A 14,814-nucleotide genomic window follows, 5' to 3' on the forward strand; every position below is an offset into this window, starting at 1 on the left:
GTGAAACCTGAAGTCCATCCAGGGGTGTAGAAAACGCTTTGTGATCTGGCTGCCTCTCTGACCTCATTTTCTGCTTTCCATACCCTGGCTAACTGTGTTCCAGTCACACTGGCCTCCTTATTATTCCTGGACACATCAGTCATGTTCCCCCTCAGGGCGTTTATATTTGTTGTTTCCTCTCCCTGAAATGCCCTTTCCTAGCATAACACATGGTGACTACTGTAATTTCTATTAGGTCTTTGTTAAAGTGTCACTGTCTCGGTGAAGCCTTCCCTGACTGTCCAATTTAAATTGCTACTCATTCCCAACCATAAACTTCTTATTTCCCATGTAGGCTTTAGGCTTTTGTTTCCACAAGCTTTAATCACCACTTGCAATAGCATATATTTTGCCTATTTGCTTACTAACTTCTCTTCCTCCCCAGACCACACACAATAGAATGCAGAGCCCATTGAAGGCCTGGACCTTTGTCTACTCTGTTCAATACTCCATGACAAGAACAGAGTCTGGTACATAGTAGGAACTCTCAATATCTGGGAATACACATACTAAAACCATGAGACACCATTACTTACGTACTCAAACGGCAAAAAAGAAAAAGCCTGATAATATCAGTTAAAGGTAAGGATAAAGAGTTATGGGAACTCATGCTACTGATGAGAGTATAAGATGGCACAAGCATTTGGGAAAACACTTTGGCATGACCTAGTAGAGGTAATTATGAGCATGTTACAACCAAGAAATTCTACATATATCCAAGAAATTCCATGCATATCTTCGTGATAAGTCCAAGAATATTCACAAAGGCACGGTTTCATGACCGAAATAAAGTATAATAATTAGCAATAGAACAGAAACATTGTGATATAGTTACACAATGGAATTCTCTGTAGCCATGAAAATGAATGAAGCATATACACATATATGGATATGGCTAACTCTCAAAAACAGAACGTTTAATTTTATTTTTTATTTTTTAGAGATGGTGTGTTGCTCTGTGGCCCAGGCTGGAGTGTAATGGTGCGATTTTGGCTCACTGCAACCTCCCCTTCCCAGTTTCAAGCGGGTCTCCTGCCTCAGCTTCCCAAGTGGCTGGAATTACTGGCGTCTGCCACCAAACCCAGCTAACTTTTGTATTTTTTTAAGTAAAGACGGAGTTTCACCATGCTGGCCAGGATGGTCTCGAACTCCTGACCTCAGGTGATGTGCCCACCTCAACCTCCCAAAGTGCTTGGATTATAGGCGTGAGCCATGACGCCTGGCCCAGAATGTTTACATTTTAAAAAGGCAAATGACAAGAATACACAGAGGATGCTTTTATAAAGTTCAAAATTAACAAAACTACATATAGACGATTTAGGGATAGATGTATCTGTGGTAAAACTACATAGAAAAGAAAAAGAATGATTAACACATAACTGGGAAGTCACACAGAGGACTGCAGACACTGGTAATGTCTGTGGCTACATGTGTTCATTTTATTTTTATTATTATTATTTGAGACAGAGTCTCGCTCTGTCACCCAGACTGGAATGTAGTAGCATGATCTCAGATCACTGCAACCTCCGCCTCCCAGGCTCAAGAGATTCTCATGCCTCAGCCACCTGAGTAGCTGGGATTATAGGTGTATGCCACTATGCCTGGCTAACTTCTGCATTTTTATTAGAGATGGGGGTTTCACCATGTTGGCCGGGCTGGTCTTGAACTCTTGGCCTCAAGTGATCTACCTGCCTTGGCCTCCCAAAGTGTTGGGATTACAGATGTGAGACACCACGCCCAGTCCATTTTATTTTTCTTTAAACTTTAAATACACATTTTAATATACAAATATATACATATATATTGTATTTCTTTATGACTTTTTCCTCACAATGAAGCATAAACATTTTTAAAAAGACAGTAAAAGAATGTTTACCCTTTGACAACTGTGTGCTAAACAGCTTTCACCTGCCTCTTTGTCAGTTAATCCCCATCAAAAATGACAACTTAAACCTAAATTTTCTGACTTCAAGGCCTCTATGCTCTTTCCATAATCACAATAAACTGTTAATGCTATCCCAAATTTCATTATAAGCAGGCCCTACAGATTGCATTTGAAAAATCCACCTGTAAACGCGGGTGCCTAATCGTTTTCCTCCTTGGAAGTTTCCCGTCCACGGAAGCTATGAATATAGAAGGATATACTGAGGCTGGGGTACAACCAAAACAGCATTTCTAAGTCAATTTCAAAAACTTCTTTGTTATAAAAAACAAAAGGAAATGATAAACACTTTAATTTCCCTAGCAATCAAATATTTAAGAACATTTATAACAGTCACAACTAAATTCAAACTTGATTTTTCTTGTTGCAATCTAAATATTTTCTTCCATATTTATTAGAGTGAGTTTATATAAGTTAACCATAATTCCTCTACTTTTAAAAAGACTTTCCAAATAACTACTAAGAAAGCAGTACCTTCCCAAACATTTTCCTGCATGGTAGACACAATGACAATGTCTGTACACCATGATAGAGAAAACGGAGGAAGCAACCAGAGAAGAAAACAGCCTAGGGGCTCTGGTGGGCCTAAGGATGAAAGGGATCAAGATTGTGGCTAATTTGTCATCCACTGGTGGTAGGCTGATTGGGAATCCTTGAAATATAGTGATCCTTTAAGGTTTACTCTTTCAACTTTTGTATTTGTAATTAACTGCCTACTTCACTGGCAGTGTCCTTTACACAGTATTTGAAAGAGTATACCGGAGAAAAATGAGTTGTATATTAAAAAAAAAAAAAAAAAAAGAGCAGGGCGCAGTGCCTCATGCCCGTAATCCTAGCATTTTGGGAGGCTGAGGCAGGCAGATCACGAGGTCAAGAGACAGAGACAGACCATCCTGGCCAACATGGTGAAACCCCGTCTCTACTAAAAGTACAAAAATTAGATGGGCGTGGCACCTATAGTCCCAGCTACCCGTGAGGCTGACGCAGAGGCAGAAGAATTGCTTGAACCTGGGAAGTGGAGGTTGTAGTGAGCCGAGATGGTGCCACTGCACTGCAGCCTGGTGACAGAGCAAGACTTTGTCTCAAAAAAAAAAGAGAGAGAGAGAGAGAGAATATAGAATGAGGGTAATAGAGAATCAAACTAATATTAAAATTTAGGACTTCAATACAGTCACATGTCAGCTAATGATGGAACACTTTCTGAGAAATGTGTTAGGCATTTTTATTGTTGTGCAAACATTAAAACAGAGTATACTTACACAAACCTAGATGGTGTATAGCTTACTACACATCCAGGCTAATGTTATACCTTTCTATCATTGTGTGAACATCATTAAGACAGTACACTTACACAAACCTAGATGTTATAGCTTATTACACATCTAGGTTATACGTATCACCTATTGCTCCTAGGCTACAAACCCGTACAACATGTTACTGTACTGAATGCTGTAGGCAACTGGAACACAACAGTAGTATTTGCGTATGTAAACATAAAAAAGGCAATGTGTTCTGCAAAAACATTATGACGGCACTAGTTGATAAGAACTTTTCAGCTGTACTATAACTCTTATGGGACCACTGTTGTATATGCAGTCCACTGTTGACTGAAATGTTGTTATACAGGGTATGACTGCATTTTCCACAGCTTGTCTTATAAAGCTCTATTTCTATTCTTATCAATTCTCTGATGACAGAATCTACTAAAAATCTGTGACAGTTCTTCTGTCTCCTAGTTTTATGATCTTAAGCAAGTCTATGCCTCAGTTTTCTCTTCTGCAAATGGGGTACTAACCACCTTGAATACCTTAATGTAATATTGTGTGTGAAGCATCCAGAATAGTTCCTGATGCAGCACAGGCAACCAGTAAGTGCAAACTTCCCCTTCCTCCCTCAAAGGATCTTTTTTTTTTTTTTTTGAGACGGAGTCTTGCTCTGTCCCCAAGGCTGGAGTACAGTGGCGTGATCTTGGCTCACTGAAACCTCCACTCCCGGGTTCACGCCACGCTCCTGCCTCAGCCTCGCAAGTAGCTGGGACTACATGCGCCCGCCACCACGCCTGGCTGATTTTTTTTGTATTTTTAGTAGAGACGGGGTTTCACCATGTTAGCCACGATGGTCTTGATCTCCTGACCTCATGATCTGCCCACCTCAGCCTCCCAAAGTGCTGGGATTACAGGCGTGACTCACTGCACCCGGCCCCTCAAAGGATATTTTAAAATGTAATTCTTCTGGATCAAAATTATGCATCTAAGAATTAAATTTTTAAAATTCCCGTTTACAGCAATGGGATCCTAAAACAAAATATGTTTTATGACGCTCTAAGCTGACAATGCTTAGGAAAAGTGTGGTTAAGTCCTACAGAGACAGACTTGCGATTATTATTTTTTTGAGATGGAGTCTTGCTCTGTTGCCCAGGTTGGAGTGCAACGGCATGATTTCGGCTCACTGCAACCTACACCTCCTGGGTTCAACTGATTATCCCGCCTCAGCCTCCCGAGTGGCTTAGATTACAGGCACCTGCCATCATGCCAGGTTAATTTTTTTTTTTTTTTTTTTGTATTTTTGTAGCAACAGAGTTTCACCATGTTGTGATCCATCCGCCTTGGCCACCACCCACCCTCAGTGAAGATTAAATTGAGGAAGGAAAGTACCCTCTCACTCCCACATAAAACCAGCAGATTCAGTTTGCCCAGCCACCAGTTCAAGCCACAGGAGGTTTTACTGGCTTCACCACGGACCTCAATGCCAAAAATTACCATTGCATATTGAATACAGTGAGCAACTGTCTACAACAGTTTAACTGAAAAGACACTGAGAAAGGTTGCAAGTCTTTCAGAGGACACAAAATGGCAATATGGTCCCAGAGTGAGATTAAATTTTGTATCAAACCAAAGATCTACAGAAAAGTTACTTATGCCCTATCCAGGCTGGGCCCTGTGGCTCACGCCTGTAATCCCAGCACTTTGGAAGGCCAAGGTGGGTGGATCACCTGAGGTCAGGAGTTCGAGACCAGCCTGGCTAACTTGGTAAAATCCCATCTCTACAAAAAAAATAAATAAATAAAAATTAGCTGGGTGTGGTGGCGTGTGCCTGTAGTACCAGCTACTCAGGAGGCTGAGGCAGGAGAATCGCGCAAACGCGGGAGGGAGAGGTTGCAGTGAGCCAAGACAGCCCCGCTACACTCCAGCCTGGGCGACAGAGCAAGTCTCTCTCTCAAAACAAACAAACAAAAAACTAAAGTACTTACGCCCTATCCTTTACTTGGCTCCAAAACCTGAAACTATGGTAGAAATTAGATATTTTGTGTATAATTTTATCGGTATTTCTGAGCTTTCAAAAGTTAAACGATAGAAAGTTCTCCAGTTGGCACAACAAATTAATACAATGCTTTCAAAAAGCAGGGCATGGTGGCTCATGTCTGTAATTCCAGCGCTTTGGGAGGCCAAGGAGGGAGAACAGCTTGAGGCCAGGATTTTGAGGCCAGCCTGAGCAACGTAGTAAGAGTCTGGCTCTACAAAAAATAAAAAATGAACTAGGTAGACATGGTGGCACACACTTGTGGCCCTAGATGCCTGGGAGGCTGAGGTAGGAGGATCGCTTGAGCCCATGTGTTCCGGTTAACAATGAGTCATGACTGAACCACTGCATTTCAGCCTGGGCAACAGAACAAGACCTTGTCTCTTAAAAAGATAAATAAATAACACTGAGAAGAGATACAAAGATGCTATACTCAAAAACGTATCTGTGAGAAAATGTAATAAAAGGTTACTATGTTATCCATTTAGCAAAACTTTATGAAGAACCTATAGCATAACATCAGGGCCCAACTTTTCAATTTTGCAATAATGAAACTGTTAAAGCAAGTAGTATGATTGAGTTCTGTCAAAATAACACACGGAACACGTGCAATGAAAAGTGACAGCTTACTAGTTAGGCAGTTAGAATACAGATAGAATGATGAAGGACCACCACAAATAGAATAGCAAAAGTTTTGCTTTCCAGACCAAAGAATTCGTAACTTCAAACAAATCAGCATAGCTGTGGGCTATGGGAAAGCAATACACGTGACAAGTTTTCTTTTCTTGAGCTCACTTGGGGCAGACTGCAAGTTTAAGGCACAGTTATAAAAAAAAAAAAAGGTATTAACAGTATGGTCTAGAAACAGTGGCTACATATGCAAACAGCGGGAAGGACTATATTAACAGAATCATCCTAGATCTTTGCAACCAGAGGATCTTGCTGATTTACACATTTTAACTGGATTCCTGTGGGGGGATGTGGGAGGGAACCAGATCAATTAACCTGAAACTTCATAAGGCATTGCAATTATAGCACTTTCTGAAACTACTAGTATAAAAATATCCTTGCTTTTGCATTAAATCTTTTAAAAGCTTCTTGGAAAGTCACTTTTTAAAAATCAAATCGGCCAGGTGTGGTAGTTCCTGCCTGTAATCCCAGCACTTTGGGAGGCCAAGGCGGGCAGATCACAAGGCCAAGAGATCAAGACCATCCTGGCCAACCAACATGGTGAAATCTCCTCTCTACAAAAAATACAAAAATTAACTGGGCGTAGTGGCGCACGCCTGTAGTCCCAGATACTCAGGAGGCTGAGGCAGAACGGCGTGCACCTGGGAGGCAGAGCTCGCAGTGAGCTGAGATTGCACCACTGCACTCCAGCCTGGGTGACAGAGCAAGACTCTGTCTCAAAAAACAAAATAAAATAAGGCTGCGCATGGTGGCTCACGCCTGTAATCCCAGCACTTTGCGAGGCCGAGGTGGGTGGATCACAAGGTCAAGAGATCGAGACCATCCCGGCCAATAAACATGGTGAAACCCCATCTTTACAAAAAATACAGAAATTAGTTGGGCATAGATAGTGGCCCACGCCTGTAGTCCCAGCTACTTTGGAGGCTGAGGCAGGAGAACCACTTGAACCTGAGAGGCGGAGGTTGCAGTGAGCCGAGATAGCGCCACTGCACTCCCGCCCGGGAGACAGAGGAAGGTCTTGAAAAATAAATAAATAAAATAAAATAAAATAAAAATCAATATTATTAAGAGAGAAAACAGTCTACCAAATAATTCAAGAGGCACTGAGAAAATAAGCAGCAATCATATGGAGGAAATGCATTAGCATCATTTTTAGATAACTCTAACTGCTTCTCATTTTTATTACACATTTCAAACATCACTCCAATCTTTTTTGCACAGGATGAAGTTATAGCTTATTGCCTTACAAACTCTTCAGAGTCAATCTGTTAACTGGATGATTCAAGGAAGGAGCTCATGCTTAGGTTTTAAAATTCTAGCCACTTACTAGCTCTGTGACTTCTTACAAGTTACAAGAGTGCACTGTGACTTGGTTTCCTCCCAACCACCAAAATCTGAGGCAAACTACAAATTCTTTTAGCTTATTTATTTTAAGTTCAGGTTTTCCATTTAATGCCCTCTCCTATACTCGATTCAAAATTTTAAACATCTGGTTATTTTAAAAGTTCTGACCAATTCCCTTGGAGTGAAAATGGCATCATGCTTATAATGGAAGCATGTCTTAGTTTTTGGAAGTTACATTTTGAAGTGCTTTTTTTTAAAAGTGTCATGGTGCCTGCAACTTTCTATCAAATATTTTAGTAAAAGAGTTGCCTGTATTTACTGTCTCCAATTCCTCTCTTCCCATTCTTCCTTCAAACCATACTACTCACTTTCATTCCCCATCATCCCACAAAAACCATTCGATATCACCAGTGAGCTTCACACTGCTAAATCCAATGCTCATTCTCAGTCTGCATTTTATTGACCCATATTCTCACTGAAATGCCTACTTTATTGGCAGGCTGAATGCCCCACAATTCTGAATTTCCTCCTGCTTCTCTGATAGCCTCTCCAGCTGCTCGGAATGGTCCAGGCTCAAGTCCTCTACCTCTAGATGCCAGAGTGCTCCAAGGATCAGCCTTTGAACCTTCCTTTTTTTTTTTTTTTTTTTTTTTTTTAACCTATACTCACTATCTGGTTGTTCTTATTCACTTTCAGAGATTTATGCAATGAAGATTCTGTAATTTATATCTCCACCAGCCCTGTACTCTTAACTGTATACCCAACTGATTCCTTGACATGTCTGTTTAGGTATCAATGGGCATCTTGAGCTCAATGTATGGAAAAAAAAAAATAATTCTTGATGCTCCCTTGCAAACATGTTCCATCCACAAGCTTCATTATCTGAAAATTACTCCAACAGCCATTTGATTGATCTCCCCAATTTGGTCCTTGCCCCCCACTTAAATCTACTTATCTATAGCAGCAAGAGTGATCCTGTTAAACATAAAAGTCAGATTTGACTGATCCTGAGGTCAAAACTCTCCAGTGGTTTCTCATCTCAGTCACAGAAATTCATGTCTTTATAATGGTCTACAAGGTCTTCATGTCTGGCTCCAAACTACCTCTCTGATCTGTTACTTCTCTCCTCCACTCTAGTCACACTGTTCTCCTTGGATTCCTCAAACATAAGAGACAAAGTATAGCTTCAAGGACACTCCTTTGCTACTTCCTCTGCTCACACAGTCTTCCTGGGCCAGGATCACTCCCTGACCTCTACTTCCTTTAGATCCTGGTCAAATATGTTTCTTATATATCTGTCACCTGTTTGGTCTCTCCTTCACCAGATTATAAGATCTGTGAGTTCAGGGATTTTTATGTTTTGTTCACACAGTGTATAGAATAATTCCTGGCACAGGGTAGGTGTTCAGTAAGTACTTGATGGAGTAATGAAGGGAAGTTGGGGTTCTGGAGAACGCTGAGTAGAAAAAAGACCAGCTATCCATTTCACTAGTATCTATGAAGCCAGAGATAGCTAAGAAAAACAGGACTTTCATCATATTTAATATTTTAAGATTATAAACAAAGAAACATGGCATTATTTGTTTATTTCTGGATGGAATTTCACATATAGTTTATATTCAGCTTGCATTATCTACAAAAAATATTATGTAGATTAACTGGACTATTAATACAGGGGAAGTTATATAAAGAGAGAAAACTGATTACACTTCATTTATACATGTATTACAAATTCCCCAGCAAGGTATATTTCTTGATGAAGGCCCAACTGGCTAATTATATGCATCACCTATCTACCCATTAGTTAAGTTGGCAGGATACCTTTAGCAATGCATTGAGATAGGAAATATAGCTCCACATACATCAAAATAATTAAGAATAACTTTCTTTAAAATTCTATAATTCAACATTTTTACTTATTTGTAATCTTAATTAATAAAACTGTATTATTACATTTCCACAGGAACTAAAACATTGATAGAAATAGTTCATTCCAGTTGTTACACCCACGAACCTGTTATCAGTTCCCTTAACACTTACCCTTAAAAGAAATTGAACTCCTCACGTACTATACTGTATAACCCAATGTAAAAAGGTAGAAAGTTTAAATAGTCTAAACTAGAATTTATTTGGAAAAATCAAACAAAACCATAACAAATGTTAGTGATTAAGAGCACTTATTTTCCTGAAGAGGTTAATATTTTGGAGATTCAAGCTACAGAACCAATGAATGATATGGTATAATCTCACACTGACCCTCTGTGGTTTACTGAAGTATAACATCAAAAAAGTCCTGAGGTTCAGGGTAACTGTTACCAAAAACACACATTTCTTAAGACATAAATTCACTGAAATACACACGTCATGAAAGTACTTTGTTGTTTATAACGTTTATAAGTATCTCTAAGCAAAAAAGGTATTATTAGTTCCAAATTCCATACGAATAAACTGAGGTACAGAAAGACTGTTCAATGATCATGTGTGTGTGTGTATATATATATCTCACACAGAAAAGCCCTTTACACTTGTATGTGCATGCGTACATGTACCAATACCCCATTAGGGGCCTTCAAAATATTACAGTTTAAGACTTTTGAAAACTCATCATACATTATCAATTTTCCCCTATTCAATTAAAAGTAAAAAATACATATCCAATGTTGACGATAATTCCGTGAAACTGACACTCTTACTGATTGTTGAAGGTATTATAAGCTGGTACAACACTTTCAGAAAGCAATTTGGCAATAACTTAAAGACAAAAAGTATTCTGCCCTTTCTTAGTAATTCTATTTCTGGGAAACTATCCTAAGAAAATAATTCAAAATATGGAAAAAGTTATAGGTTATTTATAACATCCCAGATACTTGGCATCTGAGATGTAACATTTGAGGTTTTGACACTGGTAGTTTTAACAGCTTGTGAGAGAACCACAGGTTGATCTACAGCACATGTAAAGTTGCTGTGTGAGCAAGGAAGTCACGTAACTAACTGGTGAGTTAAGCCTGAATACTAGCATCAGCTTCTCATTGTAGCCTGGTTGTTTTCTACTAGTCCTGGCATGCTTGGAAACATTTCTAGGCTGGAAGAGACGAACAACACACCTTTGTTTTAAAAGTTTTTAAAATTAAAAGGCCCTGAAAAAGCAAGCCAATTACTTGGCTGCTGATGAAAATCAAGAGATTTAAGAAAAGCTTGATATTTTAGGGTTTGAGATCTGTCCTGTTTTTTTTTTTTTCAATGTTGTAGGTCCACTATAGTGAAAGACTAGAAACCTAATCAAATATTCAACAACAGAGAAATGGTAAATTAAACTGTAATCTTCTTAACCAGTGGTTGAATTAGGATAGTGGAATTACAGATGATACTCTTTCATTTTACATTTTCACTTCATAAGGTCAACATTACCCTAATACCAAAAACCAATACAAGAATGAAAACTACAGATCATATTCCTTTTTGCCACAAGTACAAATATTTTAAATAAAATATTACTAAATTAAGCTAGGAATATACAAAAAGATAAGGTATCATAACCAAGTTGGGGTTTATCCCAGGAAACGTAAGCATTGCTTAAATTTTCCAGTTACAGATAACAGGTGTAAATACCACTTTTAGGTATTTGCCCTACGTAACTATGTTTTGTTTGTTTGTTTGCGACAGGGTCTCATTCTGTTGCCTAGGCTGGAGTGCAGTAGCATGATCACAGCTAACTGCAGCCTCAACCTCCCTGAGCTCAGGTGATCCTCCCACCTCAGCCTCCCCAGCAGCTGAGACTACAGGCGTGCGCCACCACGCCCAGCTAATTTTTGTATTTTTTTGTAGAGATGGAACAGTTTTGCCATGCTACTCAGGCTGGTCTCAAACATCTGAGGCTCAAGTAATCCACACACCTTGGCCTCCAAAAGTGCTGGGATTACAGGCGTGAGCCACTGTGCCCAGTCTCATAATTATGTTAATAAAGATGCAATCTAGATGTGGTCCACTCAGTGTGGGAACCTATATCATATATCTGTACCTTATAACTGGCATTATGTATTTCTGAAATATTTGTTATAGAACACCTCAATCCAGTTTATTTTAGATCTGCTTTCTCAAACAGACAACTGAACACTTCAATTTAAAAATGCTCATATTAAAATATATTCAGTAAGCTCATTCTAAGATTAGAATTAAACTACAATGTATTCAACTTAAAAGACAGAATTTAACATTTCTTGGAATCGTAAAGTCAGGGGACTCAAGTAAAATATTTCTTCACAGACATCTCTGAGTGGTATGATTATGTTGCCTTATTGTGGAGATTTACTGACACAGAGAGCTCAACCCCTTAAAGCAGCCTTCAGTTCTTTTGTGAGATAATTCTAATAACATAGATAATTCCTCTTTATATTATTACATTAAAATCTACCTTCCTTCAACTTTTATCCAGTGGCAGTACTGCTAACCTGTGAGGTAATAAAAGAGATTAAGTCTCCATTTACATATTCTGCAAGTATTTAAAAATAGCTGTTAAAATCACTTTTTAGACTTTTCCTCTCCAGGCCAAATCAATTGAGTTCTCCCAACCACTTGTCATATGATACAACAGTAAACTTCATTTGTTCTCATCACCACTTCCTGCAAAAGCCAAACATTTAAAACAAATGGGTTGCAACACAGCACTTCATTCCTGTAGGAATATGCAGCAGACCACCCCAGCAAATTTACTACAACAGCCAGTCAATCCTCAAATATCAAAATACACTAATTTTTTTCCAAATAAAAACCCATGCAAAAAAATGTTTTATTTCCACTATAAAAGCATGCTACTTATAAAAATGAAATTGATAACAGAACACTTTTAAGTTTTAAGCAATGGTATTCCTACAACTGGTTAGTACTCTTTCTCCTAGAGACTAATACAGGCTAAAGAACTGAACCCTTATCCAAAAATATATCTGGTTTTAAAAGTTATACATATATACAATATAAACAGCAGTAATCTACAAAAACAGTATTGGCTGCAAAAGTCCATGGTGATTTGCCCAGCACTGTTGAAAAAAATGTGTACAGTAGTCCCCCACTATCTGAGGAGGATACATTCCATGACCCATAGTGAATGTCTGAAACCGTGGATAGTACTGAACCCTATAGATAGTATGTTTTTTCCTGTACATCTATAGCTATGATAAAGTTTAACTTATAAATTAGGCACAGTAAGAGATAAATAACACCAACAATAAAATAGAACAATTATACTGTAATAAAGGTTATATGAATATAATCTCTCTTCCTCTTTCTCTTTCAAAGTATCTTATTGCACTATACTGGGTAACAAACTGCAGAAAGTGAAACCATGAAAAAGGGGCAACTGCTGTTTACTAGAGAATGATCTCATTTATCCCAGCTTTTATCTTTGTTTAGCTTTGACATGGTTGTAATTAGTTTTGTATTAGTATTATTTTACTCTACTATGCTATATTTCTTTGACTATTTGCAGCAAGACTGAAGATGGAAGACTATGTACTACATATTTTGTGTTAGGGAAACCTCATGAATTAAGGACTATTGGGGGTTAGGGAAGAAAAGGTCACTTAAGAATTAAACAGGCCGGGCACGGTGGCTCAAGTCTGTAATCCCAGCACTTTGGGAGGCCGAGATGGGCGGATCACGAGGTCAGGCGATCGAGACCATCCTGGCTAACACTGTGAAACCCCGTCTCTACTAAAAAATACAAAAAACTAGCCGGGCGAGGTGGCGGGCGCCTGTAGTCCCAGCTACTCCGGAGGCTGAGGCAGGAGAATGGCGTAAACCTGGGAGGTGGAGCTTGCAGTGAGCTGATATCCGGCCACTGCACTCCAGCCCGGGCGACAGAGTGAGACTCCATCTCAAAAATGATGGAGAATTAAACATATTCAAAAGAAGTGTAATAACTTTAGAATACATGGTGCCTGGATTCAAGTTTCTGTATCTTGAGAATACAGGTTCAAACCTAGGAAAGGCTACTCTGATAAATGAACAGGAATAATTTTAGTTAGTAAATCGAAGAAACCAATTAAGAATAAGGTGGTAAGAGTCTAAAATGCTAGTCATTAAGTTCGTTAAATGGTGTATGCAAATACGACGTTAAGGTCCTCACCAAAACATTTCCAGCTCCTTCATATTTAAAATATACTCAATATACTGAAATTGAAAAAAGAGAAAACATTTAGTAACTAATTCTTACCTGGAACCCATTTAATTTCCATTTCCATGTCATTTTCTTTGCCTTTCTTTTCTTTCTCTTGAATAACCTGCAAGAGCTGCCTGTATTTAGCAATTTGTTCTTCATCATCCTTCTGACTTTTCTTTGTTTTCCCATCTTCTTCTACATCGACTCCATCATCACCTGATGAAAAGAAAAGTTCACTTAATACACAGAAACAATTCACTTCTAACTCTAGTCTTCAGATCTTATGGTCACTCTCTTCTAAGACATGCTGCTAAGACCACAGGATATCAAAATCAGACTTAAATTTCTGAAAACTAAATGAAAGACCTTAGGGTCTCATGTAGAATAAAAATCAGTTGCAATATAAATTGGCACTGTCACAGTAGTACGCTTGGGAATTCCCCCTTTTCATTAAAATTTATATTGGATAATAACTCTGCAGTTACATAACATCTTTGGGCTTCTCTTTCCTATAAGTTGCAAGATAATGACGATGGCATTTTATCCCTCTTTATGTCCTCCACTATCCAGCACAGTGGCTTTAAAATGTTATGCTGAATAAATGTAGGCTGAATACTGTTGGGATGAATTTGGTTTGCAGATTCAGCTATTCAGATTGAAGAGAAGAGATAAAGGCAGTTGTTTATAATCCAAACCTAAGAATATTGGAACCTTTCCATTTTTGAGTAAGCACGCTTACTCCAACGATCTCATTAATACATTAAGAATAAAATGAATTAGGAGTTACTTCAATTAATTTCACTGTGTGGAAAATATTCGTATTTGCACTTTCTAGTTCTATAAAATAATTAAAATACAAAGAAACAGTATAAAATTCACAGGCAACAAATACCCAAGAAAAAAAATACACCAAAAAGTTTGTTCTACATTTCCACTGCAAGTCTCCAAATCAAAAACAAATCAGAAACCTGAGTTTTAATGCAAAACATACAGACTTACTGAACTGACTGTCTCAAGTAAAGGAAACTCTACTAGCAGAATAATGAAGTCCCTATCCTCTATAACCTATGGCTAACTGCTTACCAAAAATGTCTGACATTATTAAGCATTTAGCTGGGAAACATCAGTGTCAACAGATTGCCCTTGTATCTTTTTTAATTTTTAAAAGTCATTTATTTTTTCTTTTTTCAGCAAGTTCATATAATCAATGTCCTTATATATTAAAAGGTGATATGGAAAAAAACTGGTTACGTAAATATTTCTATATGTACATAAATTTTTTTCTTAAAATAAATAAAAAATGGTCCAGGACATTCTTTCCATCCTGTCACTTTTATTTTCATTC

The 14,814-nt window shown here is 38.3% G+C and overlaps 1 protein-coding gene across 7 annotated transcripts in view; it reads right to left on the reverse strand.

The window, feature by feature from the left end:
- ESF1 (ESF1 nucleolar pre-rRNA processing protein) overlaps positions 1–14,814 on the reverse strand; it is a 66,572-nt gene that overhangs the window by 29,521 nt on the left and 22,237 nt on the right. For all 7 annotated transcript variants that reach the window (XM_017869370.1, XM_017869328.1, XM_017869336.1 and 4 more), the window contains one exon: positions 13,524–13,685. In XM_017869370.1, coding sequence (XP_017724859.1) covers positions 13,524–13,685 — 162 coding nt within the window. The remainder of the gene's footprint in view (positions 1–13,523; positions 13,686–14,814) is intronic.

The sequence above is a fragment of the Rhinopithecus bieti genome, unplaced genomic scaffold (assembly GCF_001698545.2).
Source record: "Rhinopithecus bieti isolate Rb0 unplaced genomic scaffold, ASM169854v2 scaffold_8, whole genome shotgun sequence".
Lineage (NCBI taxonomy): Eukaryota > Metazoa > Chordata > Mammalia > Primates > Cercopithecidae > Rhinopithecus > Rhinopithecus bieti.